This window comes from Pogona vitticeps, chromosome 1 (genome assembly GCF_051106095.1).
Source record: "Pogona vitticeps strain Pit_001003342236 chromosome 1, PviZW2.1, whole genome shotgun sequence".
Lineage (NCBI taxonomy): Eukaryota > Metazoa > Chordata > Lepidosauria > Squamata > Agamidae > Pogona > Pogona vitticeps.
Genome location: NC_135783.1, coordinates 103,436,722 through 103,455,857, shown reverse-complemented (window position 1 = coordinate 103,455,857; position 19,136 = coordinate 103,436,722). Strand labels below are relative to the sequence as shown.

The 19,136-nt window shown below is 40.2% G+C and overlaps 1 protein-coding gene across 13 annotated transcripts in view; it reads left to right on the top strand.

Moving 5' to 3' along the window:
• Nucleotides 1–19,136, top strand: part of KLHL32 (kelch like family member 32) — a 114,228-nt gene that overhangs the window by 59,291 nt on the left and 35,801 nt on the right. For 7 of the 13 annotated variants that reach the window (XR_013538523.1, XR_013538522.1, XM_078380308.1 and 4 more), the window contains 2 exons: nt 362–394; nt 6,109–6,324. Coding sequence is in view for 8 of the 13 variants with exons in the window: in XM_078380308.1 (XP_078236434.1) it covers nt 362–394; nt 6,109–6,324 (249 nt within the window). In the remaining 5 variants the exon portion in view is untranslated. Of the gene's footprint in view, nt 1–361; nt 395–6,108; nt 6,325–6,512; nt 6,649–19,136 lie in introns of those variants that run through there. The other 6 variants (XR_013538524.1, XM_078380316.1, XM_078380311.1 and 3 more) reach the window with 4 other exon arrangements.

Below are 19,136 nucleotides of genomic sequence, written 5' to 3'. Positions count from 1 at the left end.
TATTCTCAGAGGGACAGCTACAGACATGAACCTAATGGGCTTGGGGAAACATCTGGACAAAACAGAATAAATAAGTGACCTCAGAGACAAAGGCCCCTGTTGACTAGAAACACAGCGGAAGGAGTGAGTCATTATCCAGTTTTTGACATATATAATTGAATGGGTCATTTTTGTCACAAGAGGTGAAGTGGAAGGGAGATCCAAGTCATGAAACAAAATATCCCAAGGAGTTGCCTTCATCATCTTGAGCTCAGTCTCGGATTGAAGACTACACCCTGTTAGTGGAGTAAACTTGCATTATATTCTTTCTTGCTGTGAATGGTGAAATTTTAATTATTGTTGTGTCTTATCTTGGTTTCAGTTAAAATGGATCTTTTACATAAACTTGCTTAAGGTAAGCTGTGTCTTATATGTGCCTGATCTTATGAATAGTTACTAAAGGTAAATTAGGCAGTGATTCAACTAAGCCTTATGGCTTCAGAATATCTCCCAGAAATTTCATACATCACCAGTCAACAAAGTTTGAGAATATTCAATAGATGTTTGCTTCAGTGATCAGGCTTAGCTAGGATTAAAATTGGGAGGTTCCTGACAGTTTATCCTTTCTCTTACAGTTAATCAAGGTTAGCATTACATGTGCACTGAAGTTATTAAACCAGGATGGGAAAACAGGAATAGGAACTTATTTTTAGACCTAATTATGATCAGTGTTAATAATGGAACAAAAATATTTGGTGTGAGCACTGATACATCATCAAAAAGGACAACAAAATTCAGCAGTGCATGAACTGGTAAAAGGAAAAAACATAAAAAATATTTTACTATTCTTTACCATATCTGGCCACTGGAGGGTGCCAGAGACCATGCTGTGTATTTTTCACTAACAAGTATTCATGGCATGGTCTCTAGCTCCCTCTAGTGCCCAGTTCTGGTAATACATGTAAAAATATTTTTTCTCATATTTTTTCTTTTTAATATTTAAAATATTTTCAGACCATGGATAAGTGAAACGGCAGATAACGATCCTGCGGATATGGGGGAGGGCTCCTATGGTATATGAAATTAAAGGTACAGATGCAAAATGATTGTTATAATTTAAAGGCCAAGATCCTGAAACGTACTTCTGCTGTCATCACTCTGTGTACAAATTTCAGTGGTGAATTTCCACCATTGAACTTAGCACTTGTTCTTCTTGTCATACACGGGTCATGTGTGAGCTGCACAAGAAACAATCACTGCCATCATAATCGGCAACAATTTTCTGTTAAAATTCGTGCTGTGGGTGTTATACTTGTGTCAGTATGTAATAGGATTTGGATCAAGAAAATAATATATGTATCTCACTGAGAAAGAAAAACTGAGTTTGCTATCTAGCTGCTCACTATGTATGAGCAACTCAGGATCATAAGCCTCCTTCTGTAACGTTCATTACTTTGAAGCCAGTGTTGAATTGGACAGACTTTCCTTTGGAGGACACCTTCAAAAGGAGGATTGTCCTCTGTGTAAAGGAGAACATGTGACTACCCATTACGTAACTAATTTTAAAAAGGCCAAGGAAAATAAGTGTTAAGTAGAAGAGACATGGGAGTGTTATCAGCCCAAGGGGCACTTGGGAACTCTTAACTATGCTTAAGAGATCCATTGCTAATAAGGTACAATCTTCTCAAAAAATTCCCTGTTTGAATACCAATTGAAATTAGTTAGAGATGTCCAAGAATATGTTACATTATTGCAAAAAAACATATTATAGTCAATGGGAATTTGCAGAGAAGGCAACATGGTGGATTATGACCTGTAAGGTGTGCTTGCTACAGTGGCTCAAGAGAAGAATGTTTTTAGTTAAACCTTTGCAGAATTGATACCATTGTGATGTGGTAAATGATGATGAGTATGAGGAACTGTGTTGGCTGCAAAGGGACTGGGTCTCTTAATGCACTTGCTTACAATCCAGAAAGCCATAGATAATCGTAGATTGCATTTGAATGTAAATTTTGGTGTAGATTTTCCCCAGATGGGTACAGACGTCTGAACTTAATAAATGCAGGAATATTATATTCCTTTCCCCCCCCCCTTTTTTTTTTTTTTTGCTTTTTCTCTATATTTGGAGTAGGAAAAGCATAAAAACAACACATTTTGTTATGTGTGATTTCTACATAATTTTAGTAAATTACTCAATGCAGTATGTATGTGTGAGAGAGAAAGGGAGGGAGGGAGGGAGGGAGGGCAAAGTGGGCCAGTATAGCTTGGAGTTTGCATAATACCTTGATTTAGAGCTATTCTGTAATCCAAAAATAAAGCAGGTGGAGTAGCAATTGGGTATGATGCCTTGGATATTAATGGCTTGGCTCAACGATGGAATTTCTAAAGCTGTATACACTTTTTCTGTCTTAATTATGCATTCATTAGAAGCTTTTATACCCAACAGAATAAAGTAAATATTTTTTGATCTCTGTAGTGTGCTCCCAGATTGTAGATTTGCACAGCAGGGTCTTGATAATCTGAATAAATTGTATTTCCCCAAGGAGTTTATCTTTCAAATAAGGTCATAAAGAAATGCAGTCTCTCCCTTAGTTCTCCTTGTGTTTTTCTTTTCTTTTTATAGCACAGCACACAGGAACAGAGGTATATTGTACTCTGCTGTGTACTTCATTGTGATTAACTCTCATTTATCAGATTCTTACTTACATACAACCTTTACTGTGGCACATGCAGTTTTTTCCCCCTTAAATGTATGAAGGAAAAAGAAGTATTTATGGAATAATACTAAAATAAAATGTTGATTAATATTTGTTTTCCTATATTCTGTTTTGAAATCTGTATTGCCATATTAATGCATGTTAACTATAGAGGCAATTTGTATGTGCAGCTATATGTCATATAAATACATCATGCTTGCCTACACAGCTTTTTGGAGAAGGAAATAACTATGAAAAATATTCTTGTACCCAATTTATTAAGTTTTGTGGAATCTGATAAGATGAGATTTTTCAACATGCATTCATTGTTAAATCTCTTTAGAGTCCTGTTCTATACATGTTTACTTAGAAGTAAATCCTATTGTATTTAATATCTATTTATAAAAATATGTGCAGAAGACTACAGACTTATCAAAGAAAGACATAATATTTTCAATAAGCTTTTTATTATAAAAGACATGGAATTGTTGTTAAATGTAAAAATAGTGAAGTTGAAAAGAAATGAAACAAATTCACAAGATTGGTGAACATTTTTATAAAGCAAAAACTAGTATACTGTAATCTTTACAATAAGCTCATTCTCACTTATATTAACTGTACCAATCATTACATTTTGAAGAAACAGTAATGCACACAGGAAATAAATGAGCAAATGGGACATGATCCAAGTAAGATACATCTTGATTTGAGGATGGTGCATATTTCAAATGCATGATTAACCTTCCTCTGTGGAACGAGTGAGGTGGGCCATGTTCTGTCTGTGTTGTGCAACCTGAATGGAAGCAATATTAGTTTATTTACTTTATTTTAGTTATTTCCTTTCTAGTTTACTTACAAAATAATAAGTGGGTAAATAGTGGTATAATACATTGTGTGGGGAAAAAACCCTAGTTATCTGAGAACTGATGGATTGCAATGGGCCTGTAAATTATTTGCCTGACACTCTGGAGCGATATGGGAATCTGGCAGGACAGTACAAATCTGAGGACAAATAGCTCCCATCTGGGCCATCAGCAGCATCACAAACCTACCCAAAAACATGACAATGACAACAGCAGTGTATGTTAGTAGGTTTGGTGGAGATGACTGTTCAGTCTGGTCCAGGAGAAGAATGAGATCAGTGCCATATACTCAAGAGAAGAAGGGCAGATAATCAAAGCATTGGTACAAGAAAAATCTGAGAGTCTCTGAAACAGATTCTCTTAGGTTTATAATGTTTGGTTTAAAGGAAAAATGAAAGCAAGTCCGGTTATGCATAGACCGCAGGTCTGTTCAAGGATAGCAGAAGGATATGGTTTTATATTTTCCATGGGAGCTTTACCTGCCATTTCAGTAATATCTTCAGGAAGTATAAGTGCGGTTAAGCTAATGAATATGATTATTTCTTTGATGTTTTTGCTTGGTCCCAGGAGTAGACAATACTGGTAAGGAAAAGAGCCAAAGAGGTCACTGCATGTGGTATCCAGTTCTTAGTTCCCTTGGTTTATGGATGAGTGGCCCTCAAAATGCACTGGCAATGTATGAATTGGCTGGATTATGTATGATATCTTATGTAGCTGGTTTCAATAATGTATGAATTGATGTGGTGAGTGTTGACAATCCTAAATATGTTTTTGCATGTCTGAAGGTAAATATGTCCCCCCGCCCAGTTCTGCAACATTCCATAGTGAGTCCTCATGTCCCTCGCTTCTTACAGACATTTGCAAAAATTTATCTGAGCCATGCTAATCAGATAGATGGAAAAACAGTTGACAGGCTTTTACATATGAATATTAATTGAACATTGAGCATGTGTTGCAGTGTATACAATAACATGGCAAAAATCTGAGCCCTAACCCTAAGTAAAATAACAAGAAGTTAATATTGTCAGTTCCAGACAGTTCTTAACAGTCCTTAAACAAATTAATTCTGGCTGAGAATCCTTTTTATGTCTACTTCTTCTACTCTGGTAATTTTGTTTGTGTGTTTGTTTTGTTTCAAAATCCACAGAATATCTTTCAAGTAACTTGTCCTAATTTTTTATTTGTGAGGAGGAGGTACTAAAAGAAAATAAAGAGTTCATCTTTTGCACACAATTTCTATACTTTCATCATGTCATTATACTTCCAAAAGCCTGTCACTGATTGGAAGGTGGGTTATCTGATCAGCAGTATACATTTCACAATCTCAGCATGGTATTTTTTGGTATGCAGCTTCATCAGATGGATAGCTGTGTATCACAGTGTATAATTTTAAGCTGAGCAAGTGATTGGTATTAAAATGCAGTGAATTTTGTTGGAGAAGACTGATAATGCTTGCCTTCCATGTCTGTGGAGTTCAGAGCTAGTTTTGTAGCCCTGAAGGGCAGGGATCTAGTTCTATTCAAAAGAATAATGTAGGGCAAAGTTTGAGTTATTTTTTTTACCAGACTGACCTTAGCTTAGAAAAACGGCCAGCATGTGATTGAAGCCCAGTAGTTAAAGTCTAGTTATAGATGAGCCATTTTGGTGCACTGAATAGTATTATATCTGGAAAGAAAAGAAATATCTGAGATGGTCACTCTCTTGCAGCATAATTTGCCTTACAGCATTATTACAAAAATAAATGTGATAATAATTTATAATGCGATAGATAAAATATGGGGAAAGAATATAAATCGCAATAATAATCCAGCTACACACACTGGCTAGGATTTGAAGAACTGCTTTATGTAAGCTCAAAGAGTTGTTTGTTTGTGTTCATCTTGCTGACTTTGAACAGCAGATTCCCATATCTTATAATCTCAGATTTCACTGAATTTATAGAAGTGTTTTGATGTGTGGGTATGATGTTCAAGAACGGACTGCATGTTTCTAACCAAGAAATTGTATTATAGGGTCACAGATCTAAGGGAAAGGAAGCTCATGGTGGCTACTCTCTTTTTCAAAATGATCTGCCTTGCCTCTGGCACTGACCAGCAAAGGACAGACAGCTGGTGTGTAATGTCAGTTTTCACTCAAAACACAGTAGAAGAAATATTGGGGTTGTTGCTTCTTCTAATTTCAACAACTTTGTTTGATAGAACAAAGGGAAGTATTGATTGTGGAGATGTGGCTTGAGGAAGCCTCTCCTTTTCAGAAAAGTGATTAGAGGAATAGAATGATGGCTTTCTGTGGAAAGAGTCCAGAGAGAGAAAATGATGGGAAAGAGAATATCTTTTGTGCATAATTTAATGTAGAATTTATAGTACCATAATGCTGTCAACAATTTGCCTTGTATATGTACCACTTCTAATAACAATTCTTTAATATCTCTCTGTGTGAGTGCGGTTAGATGTGGATGAACGACTTCTTAAATAGCAGAATGACATGTCATTCCTCCACAGTAGCTTCTTATGCTTTTGTTTGAACACTACACTGCTTCTAAAAGCATGTATTTTGTTTTATCTCACTAGGAGTTAAATAGCTTCAATTACCTGGATCTTTATAAGCTTGCTGACCTCTTTAACCTCCCTTTGTTGGAGAAAGCAGTAGTCGACTTTTTAGTGAAACACCTCTCTGAACTACTGAACAGCCGCCCAGAAGAAGTCCTGGCACTACCATACAGCCTCATCCGAGAGGTCTTGAAGAGTGACCAGCTTACATCACTGAGTGAAAAACAAATTTGGCAGGTAAAGTACAAACATAACTAGAAGCTTGTTAAGCTGCAGTAAAAACATTGATGTGGGTTCTTAAGTATGTTGAATAAACCACAGATGTCAAAAAGCAATAGAAGAAACATGTTGGGGGACAGGCCTTCCATGGTTGTGTATTGAAGAATTCCTCCAGGGCACATTGTTTTTCTGTTTCATCTCCTCAGCGTGATGATGCTTTTCAGAAAACACATGTTTCTTGACCAAGTGGAAAATGGAGGTTTGCTTGGGGATATAAGGCATTCATGGACCTCCCATTTGGTGTAACAGTCTAATACAGGATGCCTGCACAGGCTTGCCAAGGTAGGACACTATTGCACCATATAGAAGTTGGTTCATGCATTGAGAGACGTGTGCCTTCATTTTGCTTTCTGAAAAATATAGTACAACCAATTATTGTGAGCTCATACTCTTGTTGTTGTGTAACTTGTATGGTCAGTGGTCCCCAACCTTTTCCGAAGCGCAGACTGGTGGGGGGCGGGGTCCGTGTGGGGGGGCACCACCTGCTCATGGGTGGGTGGGGCGTGCTCACGGGTGGGTTTGGTGCGCATGCAGGGGTCAGTGGGGTGGGTGGGGTGGCACGCTCGCGTGCATGCATGGGTGCGTGGGGGCATTCAGGTGGCTGGTGCGCTTGTGTGCATGCGGGGGTGAGCATGGTGTACTCGCAGGTGGGCATGGTGTGCATGTGTGGATGGGCATGGTGCATTCGAGGGTGAGCGTGACACGCTCACGCAGACGTGCAGGTAGGCGGGCCACTCGTGCGTGTGGGTGGGCGGGCCGTGTGTGCATGTGGGTGTGCATGGGGGGAGTGCGTGGGGAGGGAGGAAATTTGTCTCCATGACCTGGGCCTGCCATGGACCAGTAGCGGACCAGGGGTTGGGAACCCCTGGTCTAGGTTCTTAACGTAAGAGGCAGCTGACTGTTGGTATTCAGTGTGTATCCCCAGTTTGCAGCTACAGAATATACAGAGTTGTTTCTGAAATATGCTTTACTAATGAAGGAATGCTTATTCCTGTAGTATATTGAGATGAGAACTAACAAATTGAATTATAGTGGTGCCTCGACTTACGAACGCCCTGACGTACGACCATTTCGAGTTATGACCAGCTCCGGCCGCAAAATTTTGCTTCTACTTGTGACCAGAGCTTCAAGTTACAACCAGAAAAAGGCAGGGAAAAAAGGCGGGGAATTCAAATTGCTAACCGTTGATGGCGAAGAGGCTGCTTCTTTGTAGGTCTTTCGCCCCAGCAGTTAGATAGTGTGCGATCGATTGGAGGAGGCTTTGAACTTCCTGGTAAGGTGCTGCTTTCTACTTTTTAAAATTTGTTCTAGGTGGGTTTTGCAGCATGGTTTTGGGCTAGGTGGTGTGATTGTGTTTCTATGCTGTGATGGGTCTTGCAGGGTTTGTTTGTTTTTAAGGTTATTCCCCCCCCCCATTTCCAATGGGTCTTGCAGGGTTTGGTTTTTTGGGGGGTTATTTTTTTCAATTTCCAATGGGTCTTGCAGGGTTTGTTTGCTTTGGGGGTTTTTCCCCCCATTTCGGATGGGTCTTGCAGTGTTTTTTTGGTGGGGGTATTCCCCCCCCCCCCAATTTCCAATGGGTCTTGCAGGGTTTGTTTGCTTTTTGCTTTGTTATTTTTTCCCCATTTCTGAAGGGTCTTGCACGGTTGTTTGCTTTCTGCTTTGCTTTTTTTGCATTTTCGAAGGGTCTTTCACAGTTTGTTTGCTTTTCTTCCTCCCCCCTTCGGCTAGAACGGATTAATCATGTTTCCGATGGGTCTTGCATGGTTTGTTTACTTTTTTTTTCTCCCTTTGGCCGGAACAGATTAATCACGTTTCCCATGCGTCTTGCAGGGGTTTTTTGTGGGGGGTTTGGTGATTTTTTTTCCTTGGGCCGGAACGGATTAATAGCATTTCAGTGCATTCCTATGGGAAATGGTAATTTGACTTACAACCATTTCAAGTTACAACCATCTTCCAGAACGGATTAAGTTCGTAAGTCGAGGCACCACTGTATGTGCCTTTTGCTAGGGTACTGCATAGTATATGTCACTCTTATTTTGTTTAACACATGGCTTTATTAATAGTAGGTTATGCTTACTAGATGTTTATTAAAGTGCTGAGCATAATGTGTGTTGATGGTGAAGACCATGGTTCATATGCTGGCACATATATGTGATTCTCAGTGGTTTCCCTTGGCTGCAGTACATTGTGTCACTTGAATCCACATGGATCTGCCAGGAGTTTAAAATGGCCTGAGGTACAAATTGGCTGTGTTTCAAATGGGCATCCCGAATGCCTGAAATATGGAGAAACATGCAGTTGGCAAGAAAAGCAGTTTGGCCATGTGCTAGTGAGATAACCCCCTTCTTGGATGCACACTTTAACATGGTGTGTCAGAGAGGTGTATCAGAGAAGTTGAGAGCATTGCTGTTGGGAGGCTAGACTCCCATTGTGAGCCTGGACTCCTTGCAGGTTATTGAAAGGCAACATGGTCACAGCTGAGGCACCAGACTAAGAGGTATACATCCTGTTCAGGAGTAAGAGAAGGAATTGTTCCAATGGTGATGGGGCACAGAAAATTCTGGAGGGCAGCCAGTGGGCAGCAGCAACAGCTGAAGGTGACACAAAAACAAAGAACTATTACAATAACCAATGCAAAAAAAAAATAGAGGAGAACAAAAAAAGAGGAAAAAACAGCTGGAGACTGCAGCCAAGAAATTAGAAGACTGAAACTTGGATGGGGAAGCAATGAAGGAATTAGAAAAGATCATGAGGTGTAAGGATGTGTCATGGGAAACCAAGTCCAATATCATCCTCTTGTATGGATATGAAAGCTGGACAGTAAACGAAGCTGTCAAGGAAAAATATAATTCGTTTGAAATATGGTGCTGGAGGAGAGCTTTGCAGATAACTGGGGCTCTCAGAAATACAAATAAGTGGGTCTTAGATCAAATGAAGCCCGAACTTCCTCTGAAAGCAAAAATGTCCAAAAAAGAGGTGTCCTACTTTGGGCATATCTTGAGAAGGAAAGATTCAGTGGAAAAGACAATAAAGCTGGGTTAGATTAAAGGCAATAGGAAGGCCAAATATGAGATGGATTGACTTCATTAAGGAAGTCACAGGGTTTTGTTTATAAAAGCTAATCAGGACTGTTGAAAACAAGACATTTTGGAGATTGCTCATTCATGTAGTCGCCAAAAGTTGAAGCTGACTTGATGGCATGTAGCAACAGTGAAGAAAATTGAGATTTTTGTTACCCAGAAATGGGCCCTATTCCTGTGTGAAAGAACAAAAAATAGAAATATGGTATTGAGGTTTCTGTGGAGTAAACAGCTCATGAAGAAATTGTGAGTGTCTGTTCCTGTCTTGTCAGACTTACTGCCGCTGGTACTGCATTCAGCAATGGTTAATATGCTGCTTTCTGAGTGATAGCAAACTCTACACTCACCATTTTAGGAGTTTTCATAATTGCCTCTCTAACGGTTACTAATGCCATTATGTAGAATATTTAAGCTTTTACACTGCTGTGGGCAATATATAGACATAGAGCGGGAGTAAGAGTCCTCCAGAATGAATTAAGACACACGTAAATATTTGCCATTGTAAGCTTTGAGTGGGCAATAAGAAATTGTTTTTGCTTTATCTTAGTAAATAAGTAATTCCCTGATAGTCAACCCAATACAAGAAAATCAAATCAGGCCTGCTCTGTTGCCTCAAGTGTAGTTAAGTTCATCATTTTTGCTAAGGTTATACTGGTAATGCAATATACCATGGAAGAATCTAATATTCAGCCCAGGGTGAAGATTGGGTATGCCAGAGGATTAGTGTCAGGGTGCTTTATAGAAGTGAAACTTGATATACAGGCTGGAGACAGAGCCACAGAATCTCATTAAATTGCTGAATTGTTCATTACTGAGCACTCTCCCTTTAATAAAGTGCTCATTGACTTTGACAAATCCCCATCCCGTGTCTTAAAGGACAACAACAGAGCAAGAGGTACCAAGGAAGAAAGAGGAAATTGGCCCCAATTTTTATTTTTTGAAAACAGGGTTTGCAATAGAAAATCCTGATGAGGATTGCTACTCTTTGGTTCCTGTAGCATGCTAATCGATGTGACATTGGCAAATACCATCTGCAGCCATGTTGTGTATGCACATGCATGCACAGGAATAACTCTGATTTAGTATTCCCCCTCAAGGCATTATCCACTTGTTGAGCTTCCAATAAGCATTGACTACAAATTTAATAGTGTCTCTTCTCCTCTCTTTTCCCAAGGGCAGGACCCCTGGAGTGGATGGCCATATTGCCAAGGTATAAATAATTCCTCCAGTGTGTCACTGAAATGATGACTCACCCAATGTATATTCAGGTTTAGGTAGTTAGAAGAAAAATCTTTCTCCGACTTTTTGGCTACTAGTTGAGGCCTGGCTATGGACACAAGTTTTTGCAACTCGCTCTGAGTGGTGGGTTACCTGTCAATTGAGAGAAAGGTCTCTTATTTTTTTGTTCATAGTGGAATATGCTGTATTAGTTGGAATAAAAATGGCAAAGAACATGGTATTATTTAAACTGCCTTGACAAATTTAAATAAAATCCATTTAAAATAAATGTTCTGGACAGTCTTCAAATAAATGAGAATGCTTAAATGTGTTATATTGATATAAATGATGTTGGAGTACCAGAATTTTTAAATTTATTCTTCTGAAAATTCTGACATTTTCAGCTGATAAGACTGCCACAGCCATATCCTCACAACTGTTTCAGCCTATAGGGCAACAGTGTAAGGCAAATGCTAGCCTCCTGGGAATTCACGTATGTAAAGTAAACTTATAGCTGAGGGACCTTTCAGGTAAGCTGGAGGGACGAAAGCATTCTTTATGTTTTTGTCCCCATCACCTCCTGTAAAGTGTTACAGTTTACAGCATTACTTTTATAACATACAGTGGTGCCTCGCTTAATGATTGCCTCATTAAACGATGAAACCGCTTTATGATGAAGTTCATAAACGATGTTCCTATGGGGAAAATTCGCTTAACAATGATTTAGAAACAGCTGATCGGCGGTTCTAAAATGGCCGCCTGCTGTGCAAAATGGCTCTCCACTGTGTTTTCAGGACGGATTCTCCGCTTTACAGGCAGCGAAAATGGCCGCCCCTATGGAGGATCTTTGCTGGACGGTGAGTTTTCAGCCCATTGGAATGCATTGAACCAGTTTCAATGCATTTCAGTGGGCTTTTTCATTTCGCAAGACAATGTTTTCGTAAACGAATTAACATCGTCTTGCGAGGCGCCACTGTATTATTTCTAGGCTCTGCCCTTATGTAATAATACTGCCACAGCTAGGTTATCTTGGGCTGCATTTTGAATTGCATAAAGGCTCACACCAGAAGTAAGAAAGCATATTGAAACTTTGGCAACAGGACTTAGATAATCTATATCTCACAAATAGGAGGCAAGCCAAGCAGCACCTCACTCCCCATGGCCCCAGTGTTTGGTGCTGATAAGTACAGTGCCTTTGATACTGGAGGATAGTGGTGGTGATACACAGCCAAGAAGATCTGTAGCAACCGATAGGTCCATCCTCCATGTACCTTTTTAGAGCTGTCCAAGCTGGTTCTATCACAACATCACAGGCAAGCAAATTAAATACTTTTAACTTCATGCTACATGGTAGCTCAGTTGTTTAGGTATCTGGCTGTGGAGCCTGAAGTTGTTGAGAGTTTCTCCACTGTGCCTCCTTGACGGGCTGGATTCGATGATCCGTAGGGTCCTTTCCAGGTGTGCAGTTCCAAAGTATTATTAGATATACTTCCTTTAGCCTGTTCTGAATCTCCCACTGTACAGCTTCATCAGATGACCTTGGGTTCTAATACTGTGTGCTGTGCCTAATGTTATACTCCTCTGTTGTGTCCCATGCCTGCTCACCTTTATTCTAAGCAAGTGGACCCAAATGTTGTAATCTTAACTCGCAAGGGAGTAGCCTCATTTTGGTTTTGCTCATCCTATATATAACATATTCATTCGTGTGTCAAGGTAACTCTTGGAATCATGAACAATATTGATCTTTGTTGCTGTCTTAAGACTTTGGAAGGCCAGCATGAAGAATTAAAAATTCAGTCATTTACTTGTACCTTTTAAAGCTAGCGTTATGACTTCAAGGAATGACCAAGCATGCCATGTGTTACTTTATTTTATCCTAGATATTATGATACTGCTGTTTTCTTCCCCACAAATTATAAATATGGATATGGATGGAGGTAGGTAATAGTTTGGTGAAGAAAGGCAGCAAAATTAGATTAGGAAGAGGTCAGTGGGGTAATCCGAATGTTGGAGCAGTAATAGACTGCGAGAGAGGAGCTGGGCAAAATTGCAGTAACTAAGCTGCACTCAGGTTTTATACCTGAAAGTATGAAAGGTTAAAAAGGTGTTGGGGACATGCAGATATGTGTAAGCCAGGGGTCTCAAACTCAATTTACCTGGGGGCCGGTGGAGGCAGAATCTGGGTGAGACTGGGCTGCATCAGATTTTCCGTCAAGCAGAGCAAGAGCCCGAGGAAGCCACCCAGGAGTTTCCTTAGCCCAGCTGGGGCTCCGAGGAGGAGGAGGAGGGGTATGCGACCCTTTGTCGCCGGCTACAACCCCCTCCGGCTCCTTCTTCACTACCACCACCACCACCACTAGCAGTAGGATGAAGAAACGGAGAAGGGAGGGAATGCCGGCGACCGCCTAGCCGGGGAAAGGAGGGCACGACATAATTTTTTTTAAAAAAAACCTCACAGAATTTGCCTTGCCAAAGGATAAAAGCCCCCACCTGTACCTGCTAAATTAAACAGATCGGGGCGGGGCCCCCCACAGGTGTGCGCGCACGCACACACACGCATGCATGCACACACACACAGGTCCGACAACCTTCCTCTGAGGGTCCCCCTCAAAAAAAGGTGCGCTTAGCAGCAGCAACTACCCACACCATGACAGAGGAGCAAACTTTGCAAGGTGAGCCCAGGCAGCCTCCAGAGCCAAGGTGGCTGAAGCAGGATGAAGAGGAGGAGGAGGAGGAAGCACCGCTGGGCGCTGAGATGGCCGCTGGCTGGGCTGGTGCTGGGGGTGGTGAGAGAGAAAGAGAGCCAGAGAGCCGCTTCCCTGGAAGAGGCGGCAGCAGCTGCTGTTGGCGGCTTGGAGGCGCTCTTCGAGGACGGGCCGGGAGCGAGCTCCGCTCTGAGACATTGCTTGGCAGCGGCTCAGGTGTTCAGGAAAAAGGGCCGGCAGGGCGCCTCGCTCGACAGAGCCTCTTGCACCCTCCATCCGGAACCACAGCCTGCCAGCTGGCAGACAGGCTGGCTGGCTGGCAGGCTGCAGTTCTGGATGGAGGGTGCAAGATGCGTTGTCTTGGGAGAGAGCCGGCGAGCGAGGCAAGGCTTTTTTTGACTCTTGACAACAGAGGACACGTGGGCCCTTTGGGGGGGGGGCAGGCAAGGCAGGGGCCACAAATTATCATCCAGCGGGCTGCAAATGGCCCCCGGGCCGCATGTTTGAGACGCCTGGTGTAAGCCCTTCCTCTGTGTTCTGACCCCACCTGGAAGCAAAGCAGACCTCTTTGTGTTTAGTGTGAAAGTTTACAGAGGCACTTCTAACCTCATCGAGCAGATTGTAGTTACAAGATTCTTTGCTAACCTTTGAACTTAATACATGAAGGTCTGCTTTTACTCCCCATGGGATACAGATGTAAAGGTGAGACTGACTTCTGGGCCCTTCTCCTCCATCATGACTTTAGCTCTCTGAACCTTGAGTCATAACATCTCAATAAGGTTCAGCTCTCAAGGCATGCAAACCTGAAGACCAAACATGGATACTGAGGGAAGAATAGAATGGCTGTATAACAGGCAAATGGGTAATTGGTGTGTCTGGTTGAACTTTCTGCTTTGTGGGTAATATAATTTAGGGCCTTAATAAAGAAAAAGAAGTTATAGTGTAAAAGGGGAGGGGAAGACACTTGCTTTTAATGGAAAGTTCTACTGAAAGAGCCCCAGTAATCATCTATCTGTCATAACCTCAAGGAAGAGAGAACCCAAATTGGCTGCTGCAACCTGCTGATCAGGAAATGCATGAATGTTCATGGTGCTGCCATTACTGGCTCAAATCTCCTGTGGTGCTGAGCTGCAGTCTTTTCCCTGGGGAGCTCATAACTGCTGTGACTCTACATCTGCAATCAGACGCGTGATTATGTAGTTATTGAAATTGATAAGAGGAGGAAGGGTAGGTTTTATGTATAACATCTTGTATTCTGCCTCTTCTCAAAAGCACACTCTTTTCACCTCCCAACAGGCCTGTGAGGTAGGTCAGACTGAGAAATAGTGATTTGTTCTAGGCCCACCCAATCAGCAGTTATTGTTGAATAACATTTTGAATTGGAGCACCTTCCTTTTCAAAAAGCCTTAGAAATCAGCAAACCCTCCCCTCCCCATTTGTGCAATATGTTTAGCAGCTAAGGACAGTAAGTTACAGAAAGAAAGGGATTATCTTTAAAAAAAAACATGCTGAAACTATAGGTCCATGTGTAGTTTTTAAAATCTCCTGTAATGAATGTGGTTGGGTTCTTTACAGTATATAATCTGCCTCCGGAGAGTTTACCTGCCTTTTGGATTATTGCAGATAATTTACTTAGGAAAGATGGCTTTTGATTTTGTTGGACTATGTTGGATTTTTCAAAGATGGAAAGTTCTGCTAAAATAGGATTAAATGTTTTTATGTTTTGACTCCATATATATGTAGACTGGTGCTTTTCAGAATTTGAGCAATCATCTCCACTAAGGCTTTCACTTCTGCTCCTCCATTCTTAACAGTAAGCCAGCCTTCTGTGGCCACTGATTGGTATCATTATACATTGTACCCCTATTTTATTTATTTATTTGTCTGTCTGTCTGTCTGTCTGTCTATCCCACCCAACTACTGGCAGAGCCATTACTCTGGGCAACAAACAAATAATAATAATACAATACAAACAACCACTAACATCCACATAATCAGTAAATGTGAGACATAATAACAAAAGATAACTAGTAAAAATATATAGAGATGATAAAATATTTTTAAATTAAATATAATAAAGGCAGTGAAAAAAGGGCAGGTACATAAATTTGGTGGAGAGCTAGCAAGATTACTCTGGGGTAAGGCCATAGAAGGCTTGTGAGAAAAGCCAGGTTTTAACTTGTCTCCTAAAACCAAAGGCATATGAGGCTAATACTACCTCAAGTGGGAGTGAGTTCCAAAGTGATGGAGCAACCACTGAGAAGAACCGATAAAGTAAATTATCAAAAAACAAAATTTATGACAAAAATATAAAGAAAAAAGATGTTGAAAAATTAGCACAGAACTCCAACTTTGAGGCGGTGAAAAAATTAAATACTTAGGAGTTGTCATCACCAAAAAACCAAGCAATTTAATGAAAGAAAATTATTTAGAATACAGAAAGAAATTTTAAAAAATTTTGAGGAATGGAGCAAACTACAAATCTCATTCATGGGAAGAATATCAACAATAAAAATGATCTTACCAAAACTATTATTCCTATTTCAAAATCTCCCAATATTATTGAACTTTAAGTATTTTAAGTACTTGGACAGTTTAACATCAAATTTCGTTTGGAAGCCTAAGAAACCAAGAATAAAACTTAAATTGCTACAAGACCTGAAAGAAATAGGGGGGGGGGGAGCAGAACTACCAAATTGGTTACTATATTACAAGGCTTGCGCTATGACCTGGATTAAAGAATGGATAACTCTAGAAAACCAAAGACTTATGAAACTGGAAGGACATGATCTAAAAATGGGATGGCATGCATATGTATGGTATGGAAAACATAAGGAACACTCACATTTTGGAGAACATATCCTCAAGAAGGCTCTAGGGATAGTTTGGCAAAAATTTCAAGCACAAATGTATAAGAAAATACCATTGTGGGTGGCAGCTATAGAAGCGTTCACATTAAAAGTGTTGAACCAGAAAGGAGCACTGACCACATATGAAAATCTGTTAACTAAAGAACATAAGATAAAGGATAAACAAGAGTTAGAAAAATTGAATATGGCTGTTGATTGGTGGTCAATGATGAAATTAGAATCAAGATACAAAAAAGATAGGACTGTGGGTTTCTTGGAGGGCAAAGTGCAAGTGGGCAGAATGTGGATATATACTGATGAGAAAATAATTTTAAAAATGCATACATACTTATTAGAATATGATTTAGAGCATGAGAGGGTGAAAGAGATGATGGTGAAATGGGCACATTTTTTTGGATATAACATAGGTCTTGACGATTGGACTATGATGTGGAAAGAAAGTTATAAGATGATTAAACCAGTAAATCTTAGAGAAATATCCTCAAAATGTTTTATAGATGGCATTATACACCTGTAAGACTGGCAAAAATTTCAGAGGGTGACAGCAATGTGTGTTGGAAGTGTAAAAAGAATGCAGGAACATATTATCATATGTGGTGGACATGCGAAAAAGTCCAAAATTACTGGACACAGGTGTGGGAAATAGTGGAAGAAATTACTCAGCAGAAATTAGGTATAAAACCTGAAATGGCATTACTGGATATCATGCCAGGAGTTAATGATAAAAAAATGAAAAATTGTCTAATGTACATCCTCACAGCAGCCAGATTACTCTGGGCCCAAAAATGGAAAAGCGAAGAAACCCCAACGATAGAAGAGTTGTTAAAGAAGCTATGGGACATAGCAGAACTGGGCATATTATCAGAAGCACTACGGGAACAATCAAGAGACTATGTAAAACAAAGCTGGAAACTAATATACTCTTGGGCCCAGAGGAGGACAGGAGTGAAGGGCAAACCTGACTATATATGTATATGTATTCAGTACACACTGGGAACCCGACCAGAGGGAATGGAGGGTCAACGAAGCTGGAGTCTCTGACTCCAAAGGGGGGGAGGGCTTAGTTTAGTAGGTGGGTATTTTTTTCTGTGTTGATGCTTTAGTTGTACTGTATGTCTAGTAGTAGATTAAATAATTTTTTTTTAAAAAAAAGAGCCGGTTTTGAGTGTCAGATTTTCGGGCCTCCCTCGGGGTGACTTTGAGGTCACCACCGACAACATCCCAGTTTATGAGGAATGGGTGGGTTGAGTAGACATTTTGAGGCAAGACACTCAGACGGTTAGCAAGGCCCTAAACAGTTAAGGGCGTTAAATGTTAGCGTAAACACTGAATCCCCTCCCCCACATGCTGACGTGTCTCATTTGTGTTTATGTAGTACTGTTTGGGCAACATAAACAATAGAGGGCCAGGTTGGTCTTGCAATGTATAGAATACTCCTCTTCCAGTGATGAGCTGGTCCATTTCATTTCCACATGTCTCCTGCTTCACTAGTAGGCCGCATTCCATGCCTGTTGGGCATACTCAGTTATCACTGAGATGAGGGTTCCTAGTGGGTTCCCCCCCCCCCCGAATATGATGAGTGTCATTGAAAAGTAGTGTTTTTCCTGCATGTGTCAGAGGATAGCTTCACACTGGATGAACTCGTTTTAACTCCCTTCCTTCCCATCAATCCAGATTAGATTATAGCAGATGTTCACTGGATCGTTCAAATGTAGCTGTTTCACAAAAGTTAATGCTCTGTTGTGTCTTCTGTTTTGCGTGGGTTTTCTACAGCTGTATACTGCTGCTTGTCCTTGCTGCTATTTCTGTTCCTCAGTAGCAATTTAAAAGCAGTTTTGGTCAAGGAAATATTGTTTCGTACGCCACTAAGAATAATCCAGTCAAATCTGTACATCTTTTAATTCCATTGATTTCAGTGTGAGAGAGTAAAGTACATGCTCAACTGGTTTCCATAGAAATCAATAAGATTTAAGATGTTTAGTTTTGATTGGATCTTCCTCGCTTATATTAAGGCTGGGAGCATACCAGCATTGTTGTAATTGCTATCAGGAGCTTTTGAGGTGGACATAGAAAGGTTGCCTCCACTTATTGGCTGTGTACAAAATGAATATGAAATTATGGAATGTGAAGATCTTTTGAATTAGCATCAGCTTTCTTTCTGTGCTTGCTCTTCTTTGGCTACAAATTAATCTTTGCTGCTAAGCCTTCCTTTTGTTTTGTTGCAGTGACCTGAATGCTGATATACTGTAGAGGAGGTGTATGATTGGCTAGATAATATCTGATGCAGCTCAAGAACACAAAGTAAAGGGTCTTGCTGCTATCCACTTAAAATACTCTGTTCAGTAGTACAAAAAGGTGGCTTTTGATTTATGTTATTTTTAGTGCTTTTATTTCAATAGCTACTAGAATCTAGGGAAACAATGTGGTGGAATATTATGCAAAGCTCTGAGAGTGTTTCAGACGCAAGACACTGAGTGGTTTAGAAAGTGGAATATTCTGTTCCCTTTAATGAAAATTATTTCCAACTTGACTTGTTTTAAGTGTGTACATTATGCAAATAAAATTAAAGTGATTATTGGCCTATCAGTTACAATGCATAAACAGACACATGTCTGTCTGTCAGTTAAATGTAAGATTTATATGTTGAGATGATTGCATCCAAGCCAAAAATCGGAAATACTAATATATAAAGTAGCTGGTATCTAATTTGATTTCAAAAGCAATCTTTCATAATTATTTTTTCCAAAGAGCAGAAATTATTATAAATAGAACAAGCTTTAGAACTGCATTGGGCAGTGCATATGAGGAGAAAATACTTAGAACAGATCTCTGCCCATTTGCTATTATTCCCTTCCCTACTTTACCCCTGCATGTTTCGAAGGATGCTAGCTAGA